Source organism: Patella vulgata, chromosome 4, assembly GCF_932274485.2.
Source record: "Patella vulgata chromosome 4, xgPatVulg1.2, whole genome shotgun sequence".
Taxonomy (NCBI): domain Eukaryota; kingdom Metazoa; phylum Mollusca; class Gastropoda; family Patellidae; genus Patella; species Patella vulgata.
The window spans coordinates 9,977,109-9,997,380 of NC_065882.2; the positions used below are offsets into that span (position 1 = coordinate 9,977,109).

The window sequence follows — 20,272 nt, forward strand, 5'->3', positions numbered from 1 at the left end:
CTACATCTTGTACGTAAGTCTATCTATTAACAGTATTAAACATTAAGTACTAACTTCCAGTAGCAAGTTCAAAGATTCTTTATATTTTTCACTGGTTATTGATATGCTTATTCAATATCCTTTCTATTACGGTCAAGCCATTCTGATCTCAACTATCATAGTTAGCGCCTCCACAATTCTATATCATTGTAGATCTATTAACACCAGTTCTTAGATGGTACAAAGATTCATTTTTTGCTGGGTGTTATACATTAATACACTTATCCAATATCCTTTCTATATGCTTCCTAGCTTTTGTATCGAGCCATTCCAATCTCAACTCGTACTTAACCTACACAATTGTATATCTTGGTAGATCTATTATTATTTTAACACCAGTACTTAGAAGGAACAAAGATTTATTTTTTGCTGGGTGCTATACAATAATCAATTATCCAATATCCTTTCTAGCTTTTATATCGAGCCATTCTGATCTCAACTCGTACTTAACCTACACAATTGTATATCTTGGAAGGTAAGTATATACCTATTGACACTGTCAAACAACTTGTACCTGTAATCAACTTCTAATAATACCAGGTAAATCTGTGGAATCGAGTGTGGTATCAGTTATTTCTGTAATGCCTATTCTTAGATATGTTATGCAACGATATATTTACCTACAGTAAATGTATATAACAGCTGGCAAGGAAAGTTTTCTATTATTCTTTTTCTACAAATAATAAGTAAATATGGTTCTGAGAGGTAATTTCTCATGTCATTGGTTGAGTGAATAATGTGAATTCCAACCATCAAGGATTGTTGGGTGTATATATGTGGAGAGAGAGAGAAATGGGGTTTAACGTCCACTCGACACAAACTAGGTCATTTCGGGACTAACATATGGTTTAGTTTTATTTCAATAATTCACATGCGCGTAGGGGTCTTTAGCAGTGGGAGGAAACCGGAAGACCCGGAGAAAACCCACGAGGTTGGACAGGCGATCCTACTCCTTGTCACGTACAACCGGGGATTCGAAACCACGCCAGTCGACTCAATGACAGACTTTATGATACAGCGCGCACATGCTAACCATTCGGCCATCCAAACCCCGACAGGATTCGAACAAAAGAATTGGCAGACTTGCGTTTTTTGCTTCACCCTTCATTTTTAATTGGAAGTAGACAAGGTTTTCATAACAGACTCAGTAAGGATAAACAAGGCTGGCTGAAGTAGACAAGATTATCATAACTGGCTCAGTAAAGATCCACGAGGCTGGCGGAAGTAGATGTATTTCCATGTAAAGAGAGAGAAAGAGAAATGGGGTTTAACATCCACATGACACAAAATAATATGTCATATTGGGACTAACATATGGTTCAATTCAATTTTATTCAAGTTGATATCTTTCTTTCTGCTTAAATACCAATTAACATTAGTGATTTTTAGGTGGAAAAATGACGTTTTCACAAATCTGAGCTATTGTTAAAGGAAATGATGTGATGCGATGTTGGTTTAATTGAACCTTGTATTATATGTTGATTTTATAAATAATTATTATTGGTAGTAGTAGGTAGGGCATTATAATCAATAATTCACAATATTCATCGTCACATTCTCACATACATACCTCCTGGCTCAAATCAATGAAACATTATCTTTATTACATGTATATACTCATTATCATCCATGTACATCACTTATCATTAACGCTCAGTGCTATGCTAGCTTGCAAACCTGGAGGTCTCAGATTCACATCCTGACTATTTGACAGTTGCAATTCGATAGAATAGGTTATATCGCCACTGAGAGATGGTGTGTAACGCCCACTTGACAAAAACTATGTCATTTCGGGACTAACATATTGTTCAAATTTATTTCAATAATTTGCTAGTGCGTAGGGGTCTTTAGCAGTGAGATGAAACCGGAGGACCTGGAAAAAAACCATGATGTTGGACAGACGGCCCTACTCCTTGTCAAGTATTGAAACTACGCTTGTTGACTCAATGACAATTAATAGCAAGCGCTAACCATTCGGCCATCCAACCCCCCTCATTGAGGATAACCACCATGTTCAATATGAAAGTATTATGACAAACCTTTGATACCATGACAAGAGCCCTATTACAATTAATGATAAATTATACCTTGTACTACATGTATATCATTAATGATATTAACATCCATAGTTCTATAGTATAATCAACCTTCTATATAATTACAATGTCCAACATAATGTCATGATCTTTAATGTCCTGAACAGATACCACACACGTTCAATCAAAAATATTATTCCCTTATCATTAAAACATCCACACATCTCTACAATCTATATTCTCTATAAAAATGTCTAGTTGTTTGGATGGGATGAAAAACTGAGGTCCTGGGTATAATATATTAGTTGGTTCACGGACCTTATAATGTACTATAAGGTCCATGGTTGGTTTAAGATCACAGCAAAACATTTGCTGATCATAGGAAATGAAATGAAATTGGGTTTAACGTCCTACTGTTCTGCTCCTAAACTGGGCTAATGAAGACGGGCATACACCATACAGTGTGCTATGAGGGAAATTTTGCCCGGGCAGCGGCAGTATCGCCTACTCTTATATCAAATTCCAACTGCCAGGGGATCTTTTACGTGCATTCCAATATATACACGGGACCTCAGTTTTTTGTACCATCCGAACGACAAGACAGCTGTCCTTGTCAGGCAATCCGTCCAGCATTACTGAAAAGGGGGGAACCACACTGGAAAATGTGGATGAACTTTCTCGGCCAATGCAGGGATCGAACACCCGACCTCCAGGCTAGTGAGCCAGCGTCTTAACCACTTAGCCACGTGATCCCCCCGCTGACCATAGGACACTGCATGGCATACACCTGTCTTTATTAGAGAGGTAGAGAGAGATGTGGTTTAACATCCACTCTTCACAAACTTAGTTATTTTGGGACTGGCATATGGTTCAATTTATATTTTTATAATTCGCCTGCAAGTAGGCATCTTTAGCAGTGGGAGGAAACCGGAGGACCAGGAGAGAACTTACAGGTTGGATATACAACCCTACTCCTTGTCAATTACAACCGGGGAATCAAAACTACGCTAATTGACTCAATGACAGATTTGTTGCACGTGTGTTAAACCACTAGACTACCAAACTCCCTTGTCTTTATAAGTCCGGTTGGTACAATACCTCTGGGCCTTTTCAAGATTTATCAAGTCTGAAGATATACTGTAAATTGTTGTCTTTATTTGTATTTCACAAAATGTCAACAGATTCATCTATATTCTAGTGATAACAAAACACCTTAACTGACCAAGGACAAAAACAAAAACGTCAATGCTTATCAGTACTATACCTCTGGGCCCTTATTCACGAAAACTTAAACTAAGATACAATCGAAATTTTAAGAAATACTGCAATTCGATTGGCTGACCAGTAAAATCAATTTGCATATATCCAATTTGCATATTGGTCAGCCAATCGAAGTGCAGTATTTCTTCAAATTTCGATTTTATCTAAGTTTAAGTTTTCGTGAATAAGGGTCCTGGACATTTTGAAGAATTTATCAAGTCGGAGGATATACTGTAAATTGTTGTCCCTATTTGTACTTCATAAAACGTAAACAGATTCATGTGTATAGTATTCTACTAATAACTGACCAAAGACAAAAAAAACCCATTAATACACAATTAAAATACATGTACATATTCTAAAAATATCAATAATGTCTCCATTTCTACATGTATGTCTAATTTGATAATTTTCGACATTTTGATTAATAGTTTAATACTGCTTATTATCTTCCTTTAATTCAATCACACCAAAAAATTTATCACTAATATCAGTAAAATTCTCGATAAACAATTACTTGGGACATTCAAGGCAATTTTTTTTTTAAATTTATATTTGAAATATACACAAATAGTTTTAATAGAAATTAAAATAAATACTTAATCTGAAACTCAAACGATACTGATATTACTAAATTACTTGATAATCACTAACAATATTCTGAACATTAATATCTTCGCAAATACTTGTATTAAATAAACAACACTAAATAATTACTGAGGACATTCAAGGCACTTTTTTTCTAATTTATATGTGAAATATACACAAATCGTTTTTATAGAACTTAGAATATATGCTTAATCTGAAACTCAAACGATACTGCTAAATTGCCCGATAATCACTAACAATATTTAATATCTTTGCAAATACATGTATTAAATAAACAACAAACGTTATAGCTATTATTAGTTGCAATTTTTATGTTAAAAATAGACATACTAACTGAGACAATGATCGGCAAACAGGAATCACCAGCATAAAACAATCTCATTAATACTAGAAAGATTAATTTCAAAACACAGGTTTACATTAACGTAAATCAGGTTGCGATTGATTCTAATGTTACACTTGTCAGTATCCAGTCAATAATTTTAGACATGCTGTGTGATCCAACCTTGCAAAAAAATCTATAATTAAAGCACAGTGGAGTTAAGAGCTACACTAACACATAAAATAATGCAAAAATAACCAACCTGGCCTATATGCTGTTATAACCGGGAAAATCACAAATATTCCGTTTCCGTATCCAAGTCACGAGAATCATGCTGAATTTCTCCAATAAATACTACAGACGACAATCGTTTCAATATCCGCACATGCCCAGAAGGTATGCTACTGTAGTGCCATCTCTAGTAGTTCTGACTGTCAAGTTATAACATGACGGCTACTATTAATACAGATTATCCCAACAACCAACATCGATACAATTTCTACCATACACTAGCCAGCCAACGCTGTCTCAGACTAGGGTTATTTCTAGCACTAATTAAATAACTTTCTCCAAGCCAAGATATAAAAGAACAGGAGCTTATTGCCGAATACCTGACAGCAACCATGACAAGACAATAGTCTGACCCTGTAAGCTTAGACTCAATTAAAACGCTCCATAGTGTAAACCCACTATTGAACATTTACCATGCTTCAATTATTCTCATCTCCATATATATCCCATAATAATCAGAGCTTTTGGTATTGTGAAGGAAAGTGGAAATTAGTACTGAGTGTGAGGAAAATATGGCCTTCACATCTCAAGATACATGTTCAAATAATAATCAATACCAAACACAATAAAGCCTCCCTGACTTTTCCTTGTTTCATATAATAATATAACATCCATGCAATATGTTTCATATCATGTGATATTAGATTTAAATAATTTAATATTTGTTTACATTCATTCTGTATATAGAAATGAGATAATGATGATAAATATTTAATAAATCATTTATTTTTCTTATTAGCCAGACACAATGAAATCTGTCATATTTTTTTTTGTTTTATCTCAATATTGTACATTTAATGTCTGCACGTGTTCAATATCAAGGGATAATTTATATAGTTATTTCAGTTTGGTTTGTATCAATATAAAATAGATAAATATTTAATGACATAAAACAAACACATTACAATATATTTAGATTAATACCTGTCACACTTTTCTATTGTTTCAGGCCTAAAAAAAGAGTTACATGTATTGTAGTTGAAAATATACATAAATCCACATTTGTATCATTCTAAATTGGACAATGACTAATATTTTTTGGGGTATTCTTGAACTTGGTGATTTTAAGATATTAACAATCTATTTATAAAAAAATGAAAGGAAATGGGTTTAACGTCCAACTCCGAATGGGCTAATGAAGATGGGCATATGCAATATTGTGTGCTATGAGGGAAATTTTGCACGGACAGTGGGCCTACGGCCTATTCTTATATCGAATTCCAACTGCCAAGGGATCTTTTATGTGCAATCAATCTAAAGCCTCAACATGTTAGAATAAAGTCTACGTACAGTTGAAGACTTTGTATGTTAAAAAGTATGATTATTAAAAATTATTTCATCTTCAATTTATTTTAAGTTTATATTAATTTCTTATATTGAATTCCAACTGACAAGGGATCTTTTATGTGCAATCAATCTAAAGCCTCAACATGTATGTGCAATCAATCTAAAGCCTCAACATGTCAGAATAAAGTCTACGTACAGTTGAAGACTTTGTATGTTAAAAAGTATGATTATTAAAAATTATTTCATCTTCTGTTTATTTTAAGTTTATATTAATTTCTCATCATTAACTGTTATCTTATCTCTCTTAGACATGAAATGAAATGGGGTTTAACGTCCTACTCCGAACTTGGCTAACGAAGACGGGCATAGCCATACAGTGTACGATGAGGGAAATTTAGCCCGGACAGTGGCACTACGGCCTACTCTTACATCGAATTCCAACTGTCAATGGATCTCTATCTCATCTTGGGAAAGTAGCAGCAATAAAAGTACAGGTGTAGAAAAGTAAGATGGAAAACCCCATTTCATTAAATTTCTTTACATTAAAGGAGCTAAATCGCCAATATTTGGGACCTAGAAATTGACCCAAATGGGTTGCAACACATATAATAATGTAATCTGATTGTATATAAACTGATTTACATTCAATTGTTTCCGTTTTGACTCTTAATTTCAAATCAGTTATGTCCAGCAAAATACGGCCTGTGTCTCAACCCTATAGCAATTTCTATTGTCTGGTTATTCCAGTCTATTGAGCTTGTTCTCCAGTTGAATATGTCTAGCCTCGTTCTTTCTGGTCACTTGTTGCAAATGACGCTAAAATGCACTATGGTACACGATTCGTGTACCAATGGTAAAATGTTTATTCTGTCTTAAATATTGGATATCAGAAGCCTGTCTTTTCCTGGTAAGATCACATCAATGTTGATTTGAATTGACAAATAATTCGTATTTTCAACGTGTATGACTTTTGATGATATTGAGTTAGAGACTTAGCTACTTTAAGAAAGAAAAAGAGAGAGAAATGGGGTTTAACAACCACTTGACACAAACTAGGTCATTTCGGGACTAACAGATGGTTCAATTTTATTTCCATAATTCGCTTGTGTGTAGGGGTCTTTAACAGTGGGAGGAAACCCGAGGGCCATGAGAAAACTCATGAGGTTGGACAGGCGACCCTACTCCTTGTCACGTACAACCACATTAAGAAAGAACATGCATCTACAGTTATACTGTTTATGTTTGATACAATGTATATGTGAATAATCTGGCTCATAACGTGCTCTAAAAATAAGATATATACTGTAAAATTAAGTTGTCTGGGTTGCTGTTACTACTATCTACTTCAGTTCATAAACAATTTCACTTTCTTTTTGTTAGTATCACTTCGAGAACCTTCAAATCGTTATGGATTAACCCTAGCAGAGAGAGAGAGAGAGAGAGAGAGAGAGAGAGAAAAAATGGGGTTTAACATCCACTCGTCAGAGCTAGGTCATTTTGGGACTAAAATACATGTATGGTTCAGTTTTATTTCAATAATTCGCTTGCGCGTAGGAGCCTGTAGCAGTGGAAGAAAACCCACGAGGTTAGACACGCGACCCTACTCCTTGTCATGTAAACGTACAAGTAGGCAATCAAAACCACGCCATTTGATGCGTTAAACCACTAGATTTCCCCACCCCACCCTCTTTTAACCCTAGCAACAATCTCTATGTTAAAATCAAATTTTGAATTTTTTTAACCACTTCTATCACATACATATATATAACGTAAAATCGATGGATGGTGTTTATTGTCCTGTAAGTTAACATTTATAATCGGAAATCGTTATCCACGGTATTTACTGAATTCATTCTGTATTATATCAGATTATACAACAACGTAAAAAATAACTACCACTTATTCATTTATAATATTTTAAAAAATATATGACAGAAAAAAAATGTTATTTCAAGTTAAGAACAGTTGGAGAAAGGTCAAAAGATCTTACAAATTAGATTTTCGTGCTGCACGAATGCAATCTTACTATTTTATCTAATTTACTGTACAGATTCCCAATAGATCACATAATACAGAAGATCTTTTATACGTAGGTGGTCTAATGACTCTTAATCTTCTAAGTCATTTGGATTTTAGAAGCACTTTTTGGAAACTACAAAATGTCTTACCAGTAATTCATGTTGCAATTCTCAGTCATTGTTTTTTAAAGGGACAATAACACTCTTGCTGGCTTGAAAGCTCCAGAAAATAAATAATATCTCTATCTAAGTACTAGATGTTTAAGTGTCCTACCTGTTGTGTAAATTATCCATTACATCCTATTTTACTTGTCCAGAGGGTTCGAAAATATTTTTAAATCGAAGTTTCATTTGAAAAGGTTTACGTTAGACGTTTCAATCCATTATGTTGAATTTTTCAAAATTTTTAAATAAGGTGTGTTAAGATGAAATTTGTTTCATCAATTAATTGAAATATTCTAAAATAGTACAATTTGTTGACCAGAATAAAGATTGGGACATATTATTCAGTTACAACAAGAGTGGTATTGAGCCTTTAAGGTGAGCAATCGCTCTCAAGCGCCTGCCACTCACCTGAACGTTGACCGAGGGGAGCTTTTTCTCCCTCTCCTTAAAATTGAAACTCATGGTTTATTATCATTTATGAATCCAGGAATGACCCCCTAACATGCAGTTATTGATCTTCAGAACCATTTCCCATACACACAACTAATCACTCTCCTTAATATCAGATCACTCTCCTTAATTTCTAAATCACTCTTTTTATCGAAACTGGGAGAGCTTTTTAAGGGGAGCGATTTTTTCAATTTGTTAAGGGGAACTTCTTTTGGCTCTCCTGTAGAATACAAACAACAATGACTGAATTCTTTCTCGGATACATTATAAAATATGTTTTGAAAAACTATAGATTGGATCACAGTTCAAATTAGCACGTGCGCGCTGTACCATAAAGTCTGTCATTGAGTCAACTGGCATGGTTTCGAATCCCCGGTTGTACGTGGCAAGGAGTAGGTTCGCCTGTCCAACCTCGTGGGTTTTTTCCGGGTCCTCCTGTTTCCTCCCACTGCTAAAAACCTCTACGCGCAAGTGAATTATTGAAATAAAATTAAACCATGTGTTAGTCCCGAAATGACCTAGTTTGTGTCGAGTGGACGTTAAACCCCATTTCTCTCTCTCTCTCTCTCTCTCTCTCTCTCTCTCTCTCTCTCTGTCGCTTATGACCAGAGAAATAATAATAATGAGTATAATAAAATGTAGTTATTTCCCTTATGTGAAACTATTTGCTCTCATCATAACCGTCTGACAGTTCTTAGCGGTGATGTTTCATGTGAAAAACGAAACGTGTGTGTTTAATAACTGTTTAATGAATTTTTTGTTTCATTACAGTAATACCAAGCTAAGCCCAAGCACAAGTCTCAAAGTACATGTATACTGTGATAAAGATTATCTTGTATTGATTTCTTCTTACAAGTGACTACCTATAATTGCTCGATTATCGATATTTTAAATCGGTAACAATTATCGATCTTCAAAACACTTTATCGTAGATTATCATCAATATCAGTATTTTCTGCCAGCCCTACCAGAAACGTTATCGTAGCCATCTTGGAAATGTGACATCATCTAAAAAATTGAAGGCTGTCAGATCTGGCATAAGAACAATTTTTAATAGTTCAGTTATTAACCCAAGAGATATTTCCATTTGAAAAGCTAACATACCGTAATGCCTTGACACACTGCAATTTGCTCAAAAGCAAATTACTGACAACTGCCTTCTTGAAAGGGACAATGTAAATGGCCATGATAGATTGAACTAAAGCCTGTTATCTCTAAACTAGCTTTAAAATGATAATGACGTAATGGAGGTGGTATCGGGTGCTTGAGATATACAGTACTAGACTACATGTATATCTTGTCTTGATATGTCAAGTCACAATTATAGCAAACTGGAGCCACAGTTTGGACTTCAATTTCAGAATCTTAAGCCATCTGGTCTATTAAAGCAATAATTTCATATTTTCTAAGAAAGTCAAAACATAATTATTTTTATGTCTTTTGCTCAATAGGTTGTCAACTCACTATTATACGATCATAGGTATTATTCTCCCACTTAAAAATCCTTTGACCCCGTAAACACAATTACCTCCCTTGTTTTTCTATTCCCCCCATGGAATAGCTATCTTCAAACGTTTGAATTTAAAGTGGCAAATGATATTTTTGCCAATTTCTCAACTGGCAATAGGATTATTCTTTAACAAGGTAGGACTGTTTATAGATACCATCTATTTTAAGGCTTTATTTTAATTAATTTAAAAATATAACTTAAAAATATGAAATTGCAACTTTAAAGAAATAATAAAGTTTCAGAAACAGTTTTTTTTATTTAAGTAGAAACAAGACTGTTGAAAGGCGTGTTATTTCACAGATTAGACATCATTATTCCACAAACATTGTTGAATTATTCATAGTCTAGTAACCTGATATCCAATTGATTTTTACATTTGTTTTACTTAAAGTCTTTCGACATCTCCAAATTACGTTATCTTTCTTGTGAAGTTTCACCATTAATTCCACACGAACACTTCATTTTTCACCAGGCCTTAATTTAAAAATACACTATGGGAGATTCAATAAAGAGCTGGCAGTTCTCACTATAATAGTAAAAAACTAGATAATGTAAAGCGAATTTGCTGAAAATTTCAGTCAAATTGATCCACTTTGGACCGAGATTTTAGCGATTGAATTTTGGGCCTAGCCTCGATCATCATTACTAAAGTTGGTTAGATAAAAAACATAGTCTCGATTAAGGATAAAGTGGAGCAGCAAATGGTATCCTAATCCAGTAAACATCGAAGACTAGCATGGACATCGAGAGTTGATTAAGTTAATTAATGTCTAATTAATAATTTAGATAACATTTCAGCCCTAAAGAAAGACCTACAATAGGCAGATTTAGCTCTTGCATAATGTAGGTTTAAGATATCAATTACTTTTCATGGTAAATTATGAAATAATGAGCAGCAAATGGTATAGTAATCCAGTAAACATCGCAGGCTAGCGTTGACATCAAGAGTTGATTATGGTGTGGATAAGTTAATTAATGTCTAATTAATAATCTAGATAGCATTTCAGGCCTGCAATAGGCAAATTTAGCTCTTGCATAATGTATACTAATGTCGAAAAGAAAGTATACACACTAAAAATATGACTATGTTTTTTTTAAATCAAAAAAATGTGATAAAACTACACTGAACATGTCTCGTGCGTCCAACTCAATATTTCTAAGCAAATAAAAGCCAAAACAAATGGACATTGTACCCAAATACAATGGAAAAACGACTTTGTTTGAAGCAGGACAAAATGCACAGTGTATACTTTCTTTTGGACATCAGTATATGTTTAATCATTGTTTACTGCATAATATCTACTGTACATGAACTCACGAAGCAGAATCAGAGTTTATCAGTCCATAAATTCCAATTAACCCTTCAAAAAATAGATGCCTTTTTGTGGCCATAATAATTTCTAGACTATCATAGACAACAAATAACCAATTAAGAAGTGGTTAGATCTTATATCCAGTAGACCAAAAATCCTAGTCAGAACGAACTAAAGATTCAATTTTAATTATAAGGTTGAACAGTCATAACTCATAATCCTCAAATATTTATGTATTCAAACTTTAGGTAATTTTCTCCTCAAAGACAAGATATTGCAACAAAATATTTGTTCAATTATATGTCACTGATTTAATTTCTTCTTCCTATTTGAACTTGTCTGGATAATAAGGAAATTGTCATAAATTGAGATATAATTTTTAGAGAATATCAAAGCCTCAAAGGTTTACTGGAGCCAAGGAAGGTTTATTAGCATCTGTGAGAATAAACATAATTGAAGAAGGATAATAAATAAGCAGAACTACACAAACATATACAGCCATGGCATTTAAATAAAACTTTGTATCATGTTCCTAAGTGATCTAAATATAATACACTGTATATAGAAATTGTTTAAACATACATTGTACATTATGCAAGAACTAAATCTGCCAATTGCAGGTCTATCTTTAGGCCTGAAATGCTATCTAAATTATTAATTAGACAATAATTAACTTATCCAGAACATAATCAACTCTCGATGTCATTGCTAGCCTGTGATATTTACTGGATTATAATCCGATCTGCTGCTCAACGCTCATTCATGATTAAATCAAAAAATGGATATGTTTTTTATCATACCAACTTTAGTAATGATGATCGAGGCTAGGCACAAAAATTCAATCGCTAAATTCTCAGTTCAGAGTGGATCAATTTGACTGAAATATTCAGCAAATACCCTTTACATTATCTAGTTTTTTAACTATTATAGTGAGAACTGCGAGCTCTTTATCTAATCTCCCATAATGTATCTTTAATCATGTAGGAGAGCAATTATTCTGAACAATATACCTGATAAGTAGTGTTTAAACTAGTATTCGGATATCTGTTAACAAATACAAAATACACATTTCTGAGTACTTTTCAGTATCAATATCAACATTGTGTCATACTATTTAGCCATATTAACTAATAAAGAATGCATCTTTAACTGTTTACATTCTTGTATTTTCCAATAAGTTAACTTGACGCCGATTTTGTCTCGTGTGTTTCGACCAATCGGGAATACTTGTGTTACTGTCATGCGATCAAATTTCGATCCCAACACAGTGGATAAACTTATTTTTCTAATAGTACATTTAAGTGCAGGGGGACAAGACACACACAATTACAAAAAACAAATATACGGACAAGACAAATAAATCACAAACAAACGTACTTCAGAGATTAAGTTATGGAGTTATGGATCCAGGGGCTAGCCTTAAGCGTCCACTGCACTGTACAGTCCTGGGCCTGTAGTGATACAGACTTCCCTCAAAAATGAAATTAACAATAAGGAGGAATACCTGTATATCCCAAAAACATTGTGTAATACTAGTACGAGTCACGATCTGTTATACAGGCTTTAAATAATAAAGTAATAAAGTAACTAACATTCTAGGTCGGTCATAAATTGTGATTATTTGTATCAAAAGTGTGATGAATAGTAAATATGCGTACAATTATTGATTATCACTTGAAAAATGCAGGTACAAAGCTTATAAATTATTTCTTGAAAAAGCTCAGATCAAAACAGAAACCAAAACATAGATTTTTCTTAGTTACTTAGAATGCAGCAGACCGATTAATTATGTAAAATTTGTCTGTGTTGTCTCTCTGTATAAAGGTTAGACAGGCGACTCTATAACTTGTCATGTACAAGCAAGGAATTGAAACCATGCCACTTGACTCAATGACAGGTCTTATGATTGTACGAAAAAGCACGTTTAACCATTATGTCACCAAACCCTCACTTTAATTCAACATTATCTATATGTACATGTTACACCACACGATGGAAGACAGAAACCACAAAAACACCTGCACACTGGAGTGAAGCAAATTAACATAAATAGTGTGTATTAATATCAAGTCAATCGGATGATAAATTTAATACATAAAGATTGAATTATCGACAGGGACATAATCAGAAATCGTTGAAATAAAGGGTTTTTTGGTCATAATTAATAGGCATATTTTTTTTTTTTAAAACAATATTTTTAATCAGGATGTCTGAATGGGAATGGGGAACAGGCTTAGCCTATGTAAAACCCCTCTCTCTACTAGGCGTTTTCAAGAAAGTCAGATGATAGATGCTAAAGGTGTTCTTTAAGAGTGACCAACGATGGCAACATAACATAAAGATATGCTACAAACCGGACACACATTAAAGTTACAATTTCATATTTTCTAAGAAAGTCAAAACATAATTATTTCTATGTCTTTTGCTCAATAGGTTGTCAACTCACTATTATACGATCATAGGTGTCATTCTCACACTTAAAACTCATTTACACCGGAAATAATAACACAATTACCCCCCCAATTACCTCCCTTGTTTTCCATTCTCTACCATGTACATGTAGTAGTTATCTTCAAACGTTTGAATTTGATAATGAATTATAGGATTAATAGGATTATTCTTTAACAAGGTAGGACTGTTTATAGATACCATCTATTTTAAGGCTTTATTTTAATAAATTTTAAAAATATAACTTAAAAATATGAAATTGCAACTTTAAAAGATTTAATGGAAGAATATTCCTGATTGTTTTCAAATTTGAGTGAAGTTTGTATCACTACAGACCCAGGACTGTACAGCGCAGTGGACGCTTACGGCTAGCCCCCGGATCCATTAACTTAATTTGATATGTTCGTGATTTCTGCGTATTGTGTCTTGTCCGTAGATTTGTTCTTGTGTAAACTATGTGTGGTGCAGTCCCCCTGCACTTACATGTACTACTAGAGCATCTTCTTTAGTTAATGACCAATAATTAGTTTTACAAAAGTCAACCGACAAATCCGAGGCAATTGTATCCTTTAAAGTGATCAATGATGGCAACATAAAGCTAAGTTACAAAATGGGCATAAGCATATATTAAAAGGATTTATATGTACAAGAAGAAAATCTCACGGCATCTTGTGTCCAGTTAATGACCAATTATTAGTCTTACAAATGTCAACCGACAAATCCCAAGTCAACAGTATCCTTTAAAGTGACCATCTAAGGCAACATAAAGCTATTTTACAAGCTGGGCATAAGCATACATGTATATTAAAAGGATTTACATGCACAAGAAGAAAATCTCACGGTATCTTGTGTCTAGTTAATGACCAATTATTAGTCTTGCGAAAGTCAATCGGCAAAACAAAGATAACATGTTTCCGAGTATGGGTCAACAACTTCCAATAGACACTCTTCATATCGGTGACACAAGTAGAAGATGACAGGAGTAGCGAAAGTACAAAACTAACGGATAACTAGAACGATTACAGGAATAAGGAGTAAAGTCTGTTAAATAATCCCAATACTACATTCATTTATTCATTGTTATTAGCATGGCAATTTGCGATATCTGACTGGGCATGAATTCCCTCAATTTACTCGAACTTCAATTGTTGTCTAGCAAAGATGAAAGCCAATCTGTGCTTTTTGGATTGATTCTAAATTTACTAGTAAGATGGTGGGACCACAGATTAATTAAGTCTAGCACAAACTGTGATATTGGTTATCTGAAGGTTCATGATAAACTGCATTATATGATAGATCATCAGCCTATTTGATGAGAAAATTACTTGCGGGAAGTCTGACATTTCAAAACTTCATAATAATAACTCCTTCAGAAACCGTCTGCAAAAAACCTAATATCTAGAGTAAATTGGAACATGCGAAATGACACTATAAAGATATTCATTTTAAATTGAGTTTTGTGATGTATATACCGGTCCAAATTTTTTATCTATAAAAAAGAAAACGCTACTTGTAACAAAAGTAATTTTATTTTCTGACTGAAGGGTACAAAGTTTAAATTCTGTGTTCCTTGATCTAAAAACATATTTCAATCTGTACAATTTTATTATTTAATATTTTTTAGATAAAATTCCTTAAAAATTATCTTTTAAAGTTAAAAATCCATGAGTCAGCTGCCTTGTGGCATTCAGCATTTATATAAAAAAAAACCAACAGCCAATTTGCAAATGCCAACATTTCTATCATTTCAAAGCCCATAAAGATTGTGGGTGTACAATATACATATTTCACCACTACATGTTTTTTGATTCAGATAAAAAAAAAACTATGGACAGAAAGTTGATTTGATTTGTTATTTTAATCAGAAATGGGGCAAAATTTCCAGGATTAAATTCTTGTTTTGAAAGATTACAATCAGCGTAAGGCAACTTGTCTATCAACATTATTATTTTCATTTTTTTCTTCCTGTGTCGACACGAGAGTACATAACTGACTGTTTCAACATTGGCTTTTTCTATTGTCACCAACAAAGCAATTTACCCCCCAAAAAATCCAAAGATTTTCCCCTAGACATTATATGGAGAACGGTTAAAAAGTTTATTGTTGTGAAATTTAATCATTTTGTGCAAAAAAAGAAATTTCAGACGGATATCAGAAAATTGAACGAAATAATATAAAAAGCTTCAAACTTTGTAGTGTTTTTATGTCAACATAACGCTGAGATGAATTGCGTGATAAATTTGTACTTCCTTTCACTCTACAGAATCAATTTACTTCGTCTAATCTATTCAAATCATTACACAGATTATAGGAAAATTGTGTCCCCCCCAGCAAAAAAAACCCCACCACCTTGTATCAAACTGCACAAGTAAAATGTACTTCATAATAGTAACTGGATTTTTTACTCATAGCAAAGATAAGACATTTCTGAAAGGCCTTAGTTTCAAGCAGATGTTATTAAATGGATATTTTATACGTCCAATATAAAATCAATTGATAAAAGAACCAGTTACTCTAAGCTGGTTAGGATTATCTCCCTTGTGAGGGAGATCTCTACTCTGTACACTCAATGAAGCAAGAAATTGATTTTGGTTCCCATTATGGTCAATATCTCTATTAGTGGACTTCAAATCACCAATCTTCAACCATGTCTGACTCACTTTCTTTGCTTTGGGCTACACTTTTCTGACAATTACCCCATTAACCTTCCAGTGGGGAAATTTCTATGTCATGGCCTCTTGGACTTCAAATAAATTTTGGATTTAATCCAAGGAGAAAGAGAGTCTGGTTTCTGCTTCTTCTCGTTAACAGTAAATATGTCTTTGACATGCTATTATAATAATATACTTTTGATAACTTGATTTTATAGGTTTATGATGGCATTATAATTGGATTTAGTGTTGGAACAAAGTGTATGGTTAAGATTTTGCTTTGCGCATTTTCTATTACTACATGTATGTACATGTAACATTTTATCAAATAAAGCAAAGAAATTTTGTGAGGAATAATTTTGGTTTTTAATAATTTAAATTGTCTTATGTTGAATCAAAACAGAAAACATTTTTAGGGTGCCACAAGAATAAATATCTCCAAATATATTGACAAATCCTTACCTTACAATAGTTTCTCTTTTTATCATCACTAATTAAATAAATAAGCACATATACTAATACAGTTAAATATATATCTACAGTATTTAAATTAAGACCTAAAACATACTGAAATCTTGACCGCCCCACCCAGCTAATTTTTTAGAAATGTATCAGTTACTTACTCTTGGATTAAAATTAATTGTGTTAAACAAGTCTAACTTTCACTGGATGAGTGATAGGCCTTAGAATATCAAAACTATTTTATATTAAACAATACATACATTATGCAAGAGCTAAATCTGTCTATTGCAGGTCTTTCTTTAGGCCTGAAATGTTATCTAAATTATTAATTAGACATTAATTAACTTATCCAGACCATAATCAACTCTCGATGTCAACGCTAGCCTGTGATATTTAGCAGATTGAAATACATTTTGTGAAGGATAATTAACGTAAACATGGATAATCAAGACTTTGTTTTTTTATCATTCTGACTTTAGTAATGATGATCGAAGCTTCAAAAGCTATTATCTCGGTTTAGAGTGGAGCAATTTGACAGAAATTTTCAGCGTATTCTATTTACGTTATCTATTTTTTAACTATTATAGTGAGAACTGTCAACACTTTATCTAATCTCCCATAATGCTCCTTTAAAGGCGCTAAATCTCTATTCTATGGCACCTACATGTACATGTAGAAATGGACAAATAGGTCGCAATACATACCGGTGTAAAAATGTAATATGAATATATGTAAAACTGATTTACATTCAATTGTTTCTGTGTTTACTGTAATTTCTAATCAGATATGTTCGGCAAAATATGCGAAGAGTCCAAATTGAATGGCAGTCTTTGGCGTCTACTACTCTGGTAGTATTCTCCCGTGGGATATGTTTAGCCTTGTTCATCGAGTTGCTTCAATATAAGTGACATTTTAAGTAATTCTGGCATGTGATTCTTGTGCCAATTTTAAAATTTCAATTTTGTCTTATTTTAACAGTAGGAAAACAACAGTGTTGAAGACGGTGGATGATATTAAGTTAAGAGTCCTTGCCTCCTTTAATTTACTTTAAACAATTTTGACAGCTAGAAATAAAAAAGCTAAGTTCAATCTAACATGAGGGCGGCATATAAATTAATATTTTAACAATCTTATAAAATCTAAAAATATACATTTCTTCAAATTTCATTAAATTCGGATAAAAATTGTGACCTCTACCGTGTCCACAAGCCAAAAAGTTATGGTCCGATACACACCAATATCGAAAGGAACCAAGATCTTTGGTGATGCAATGTAAACCTACATTTCAAGCTTTGTCAAAATCTGATAAAAACTGTGACCCATAGTGTGTCCACAAACAAAATGCGGATGGACGGACAGGGGCAATAACAATATACACCCAAATAAATATGTGGCTGTGTAAAAATATGAATTTCTTGCTGATACATTGCATATCCCAGTCCTTTGTACATCTTATTAACAAAACAGTAGATCTACCACTTGCTAATATTTCTAAATCAAATAACTTCTTACAGAATGGTTTGGCATACATGTAGATCTTTGAATCAATGTTTAATGTAAAGTATTTTTATATTGGAAATCTGTGTGAAATATTTAAAGAAACTTCTGGACTGTCACAAAAACAATGGGACCTTAAACTAGGAAAAAACATGGATGTCTAGGAGGCGCCATCTTCCTACCCTTACGTTAGTATATTGACATTGAACTTGATCATACATGTCTAAAAATCATTTTTTAAGACACTAAAGCTCTTTGATTTAAGTCAACCTTAAGAGTCAAAAGTTGAATTTGGTTGAGCACTAGGTAAATGTAATTAGCGACAACATCGATACGATTAAATTTTCATTACTAAATATATTAACCGGAAGTTGGTTGATAATTAGTTTTAGTATCATTTTTGGCTGAAACAAGTATACAAAAAATCAGCTAATTGGTTCTATTTGAAGACCTAAAAATTTCAATGTTGACAAATTTAATTAAATCACCACTGTCATGTATATTTTACTAAAATCAAAGATGTCTAACCATTTTAATATTACTTACTTGGCAGCTATTCCTCCAGGTTGAATATCTTGTACAAATATACCTAGTTCACCATGATTTTCACTCTTTAAACCAACCACACTGAAACCCAACGAACTATTGTCTGGCTTGAATAACTTAATAGTTTCAACTTTTCTGGAGTGAGCAGAATTTTGTATGGCTTTTTGAAACTCAATTTTATAGTTGTGTGTTGATATTGCATTGTTCAAATATGTTTTTCGCAAATCTAAGGTTGCTGTATCACTTAAAACCTCGTCGTCATCGTATCTCATATGACCCACATCCCGCATGTGACCATGACTGGGTTGAAGATGAAGTTTCCCAGAAGAAGAGAAATCAAAACTATCTTCAGTGAGAGGTTCATTATCAGATATATGTTTCAGCTCTTGAATAGATTCTTGTAAGGTTAGAAGTTGGTGAAACAATGGACTCTCCAACATGCAAATAACGGATGATAGTTCGTCATCTCGAGAAAAATCACCCTCTTCTTGTAGACGAGCTTGTAGGCGATCTACAATATCAGCAGCTTGTTCACTGTCTAAAATAGAAAAGAAAACAGAACAAGTATTAAAGGAACAGGGACAATGAAATGGGTTAACATGATGTGTTAATTCAGTCTAGTTGAAAAGTAACATCTATACAATTAAATTTACATTATGTAAGACAAAATGGAAGTCAGTCTTCTAAATTATGTTTTGATTTTTTTCACAAGACTATTGAAATTTAAGTTGGGTGTACATGTTGCTTCAAATTTTCCTCATAATGAGACATTTTACAAAATACATGTACCGGTATATCAAGAAATTCATCTTGTGACACACCGGTATATTCTTTAAATGGCATTTAGTAAATATAATCCTTTAGTGGCATTTAGCTACATGTATTGGAAACATAACAAAACTGACACAGTTATATGGGACAACAATCACTGGTTTATTATACACAAACAGTGATTGTTGTCCCATTTAACTGTGTCAGTTTTGTTTTGGCATTTAATAGTAATTTGAACATAATCAAATAACACACTATTTATAGATAACAATTACTATGGTTTATTTCACTGCGATGTTTCAACAAGATTTCACAAGTTGTTATTAAGCATATAACACACTGGTACATGCACACATAAAAGATGACATCCAAACGAATTAAATTTATACAATTACATTTCACCTTTTTGATTAAATATGATGATTTTTCACAATTCAACTTTTCAACTTTACCAGTAATTGGACTTGTGTCAACTTTACCGGTAATTGGACTTGTGTTATCAATTAGATTAGCTGATTTAACTCATTTCAAACATTCTAAATGATAAGACGTTAAAAACCTTGAGTACAAGTATTCCATGTAGTAAAGTATCATTGT

At 33.1% G+C, this 20,272-nt stretch overlaps 1 protein-coding gene across 6 annotated transcripts in view; it reads right to left on the reverse strand.

The window, feature by feature from the left end:
* LOC126819075 (multiple PDZ domain protein) overlaps positions 1-20,272 on the reverse strand; it is a 243,265-nt gene that overhangs the window by 217,100 nt on the left and 5,893 nt on the right. For 5 of the 6 annotated variants that reach the window (XM_056100527.1, XM_056100528.1, XM_056100526.1 and 2 more), the window contains exon 3: positions 18,905-19,442. In XM_056100527.1, the coding sequence (XP_055956502.1) occupies positions 18,905-19,442 (538 nt within the window). Of the gene's footprint in view, positions 1-4,528; positions 5,096-18,904; positions 19,443-20,272 lie in introns of those variants that run through there. The other variant, XM_056100530.1, reaches the window with a different exon arrangement.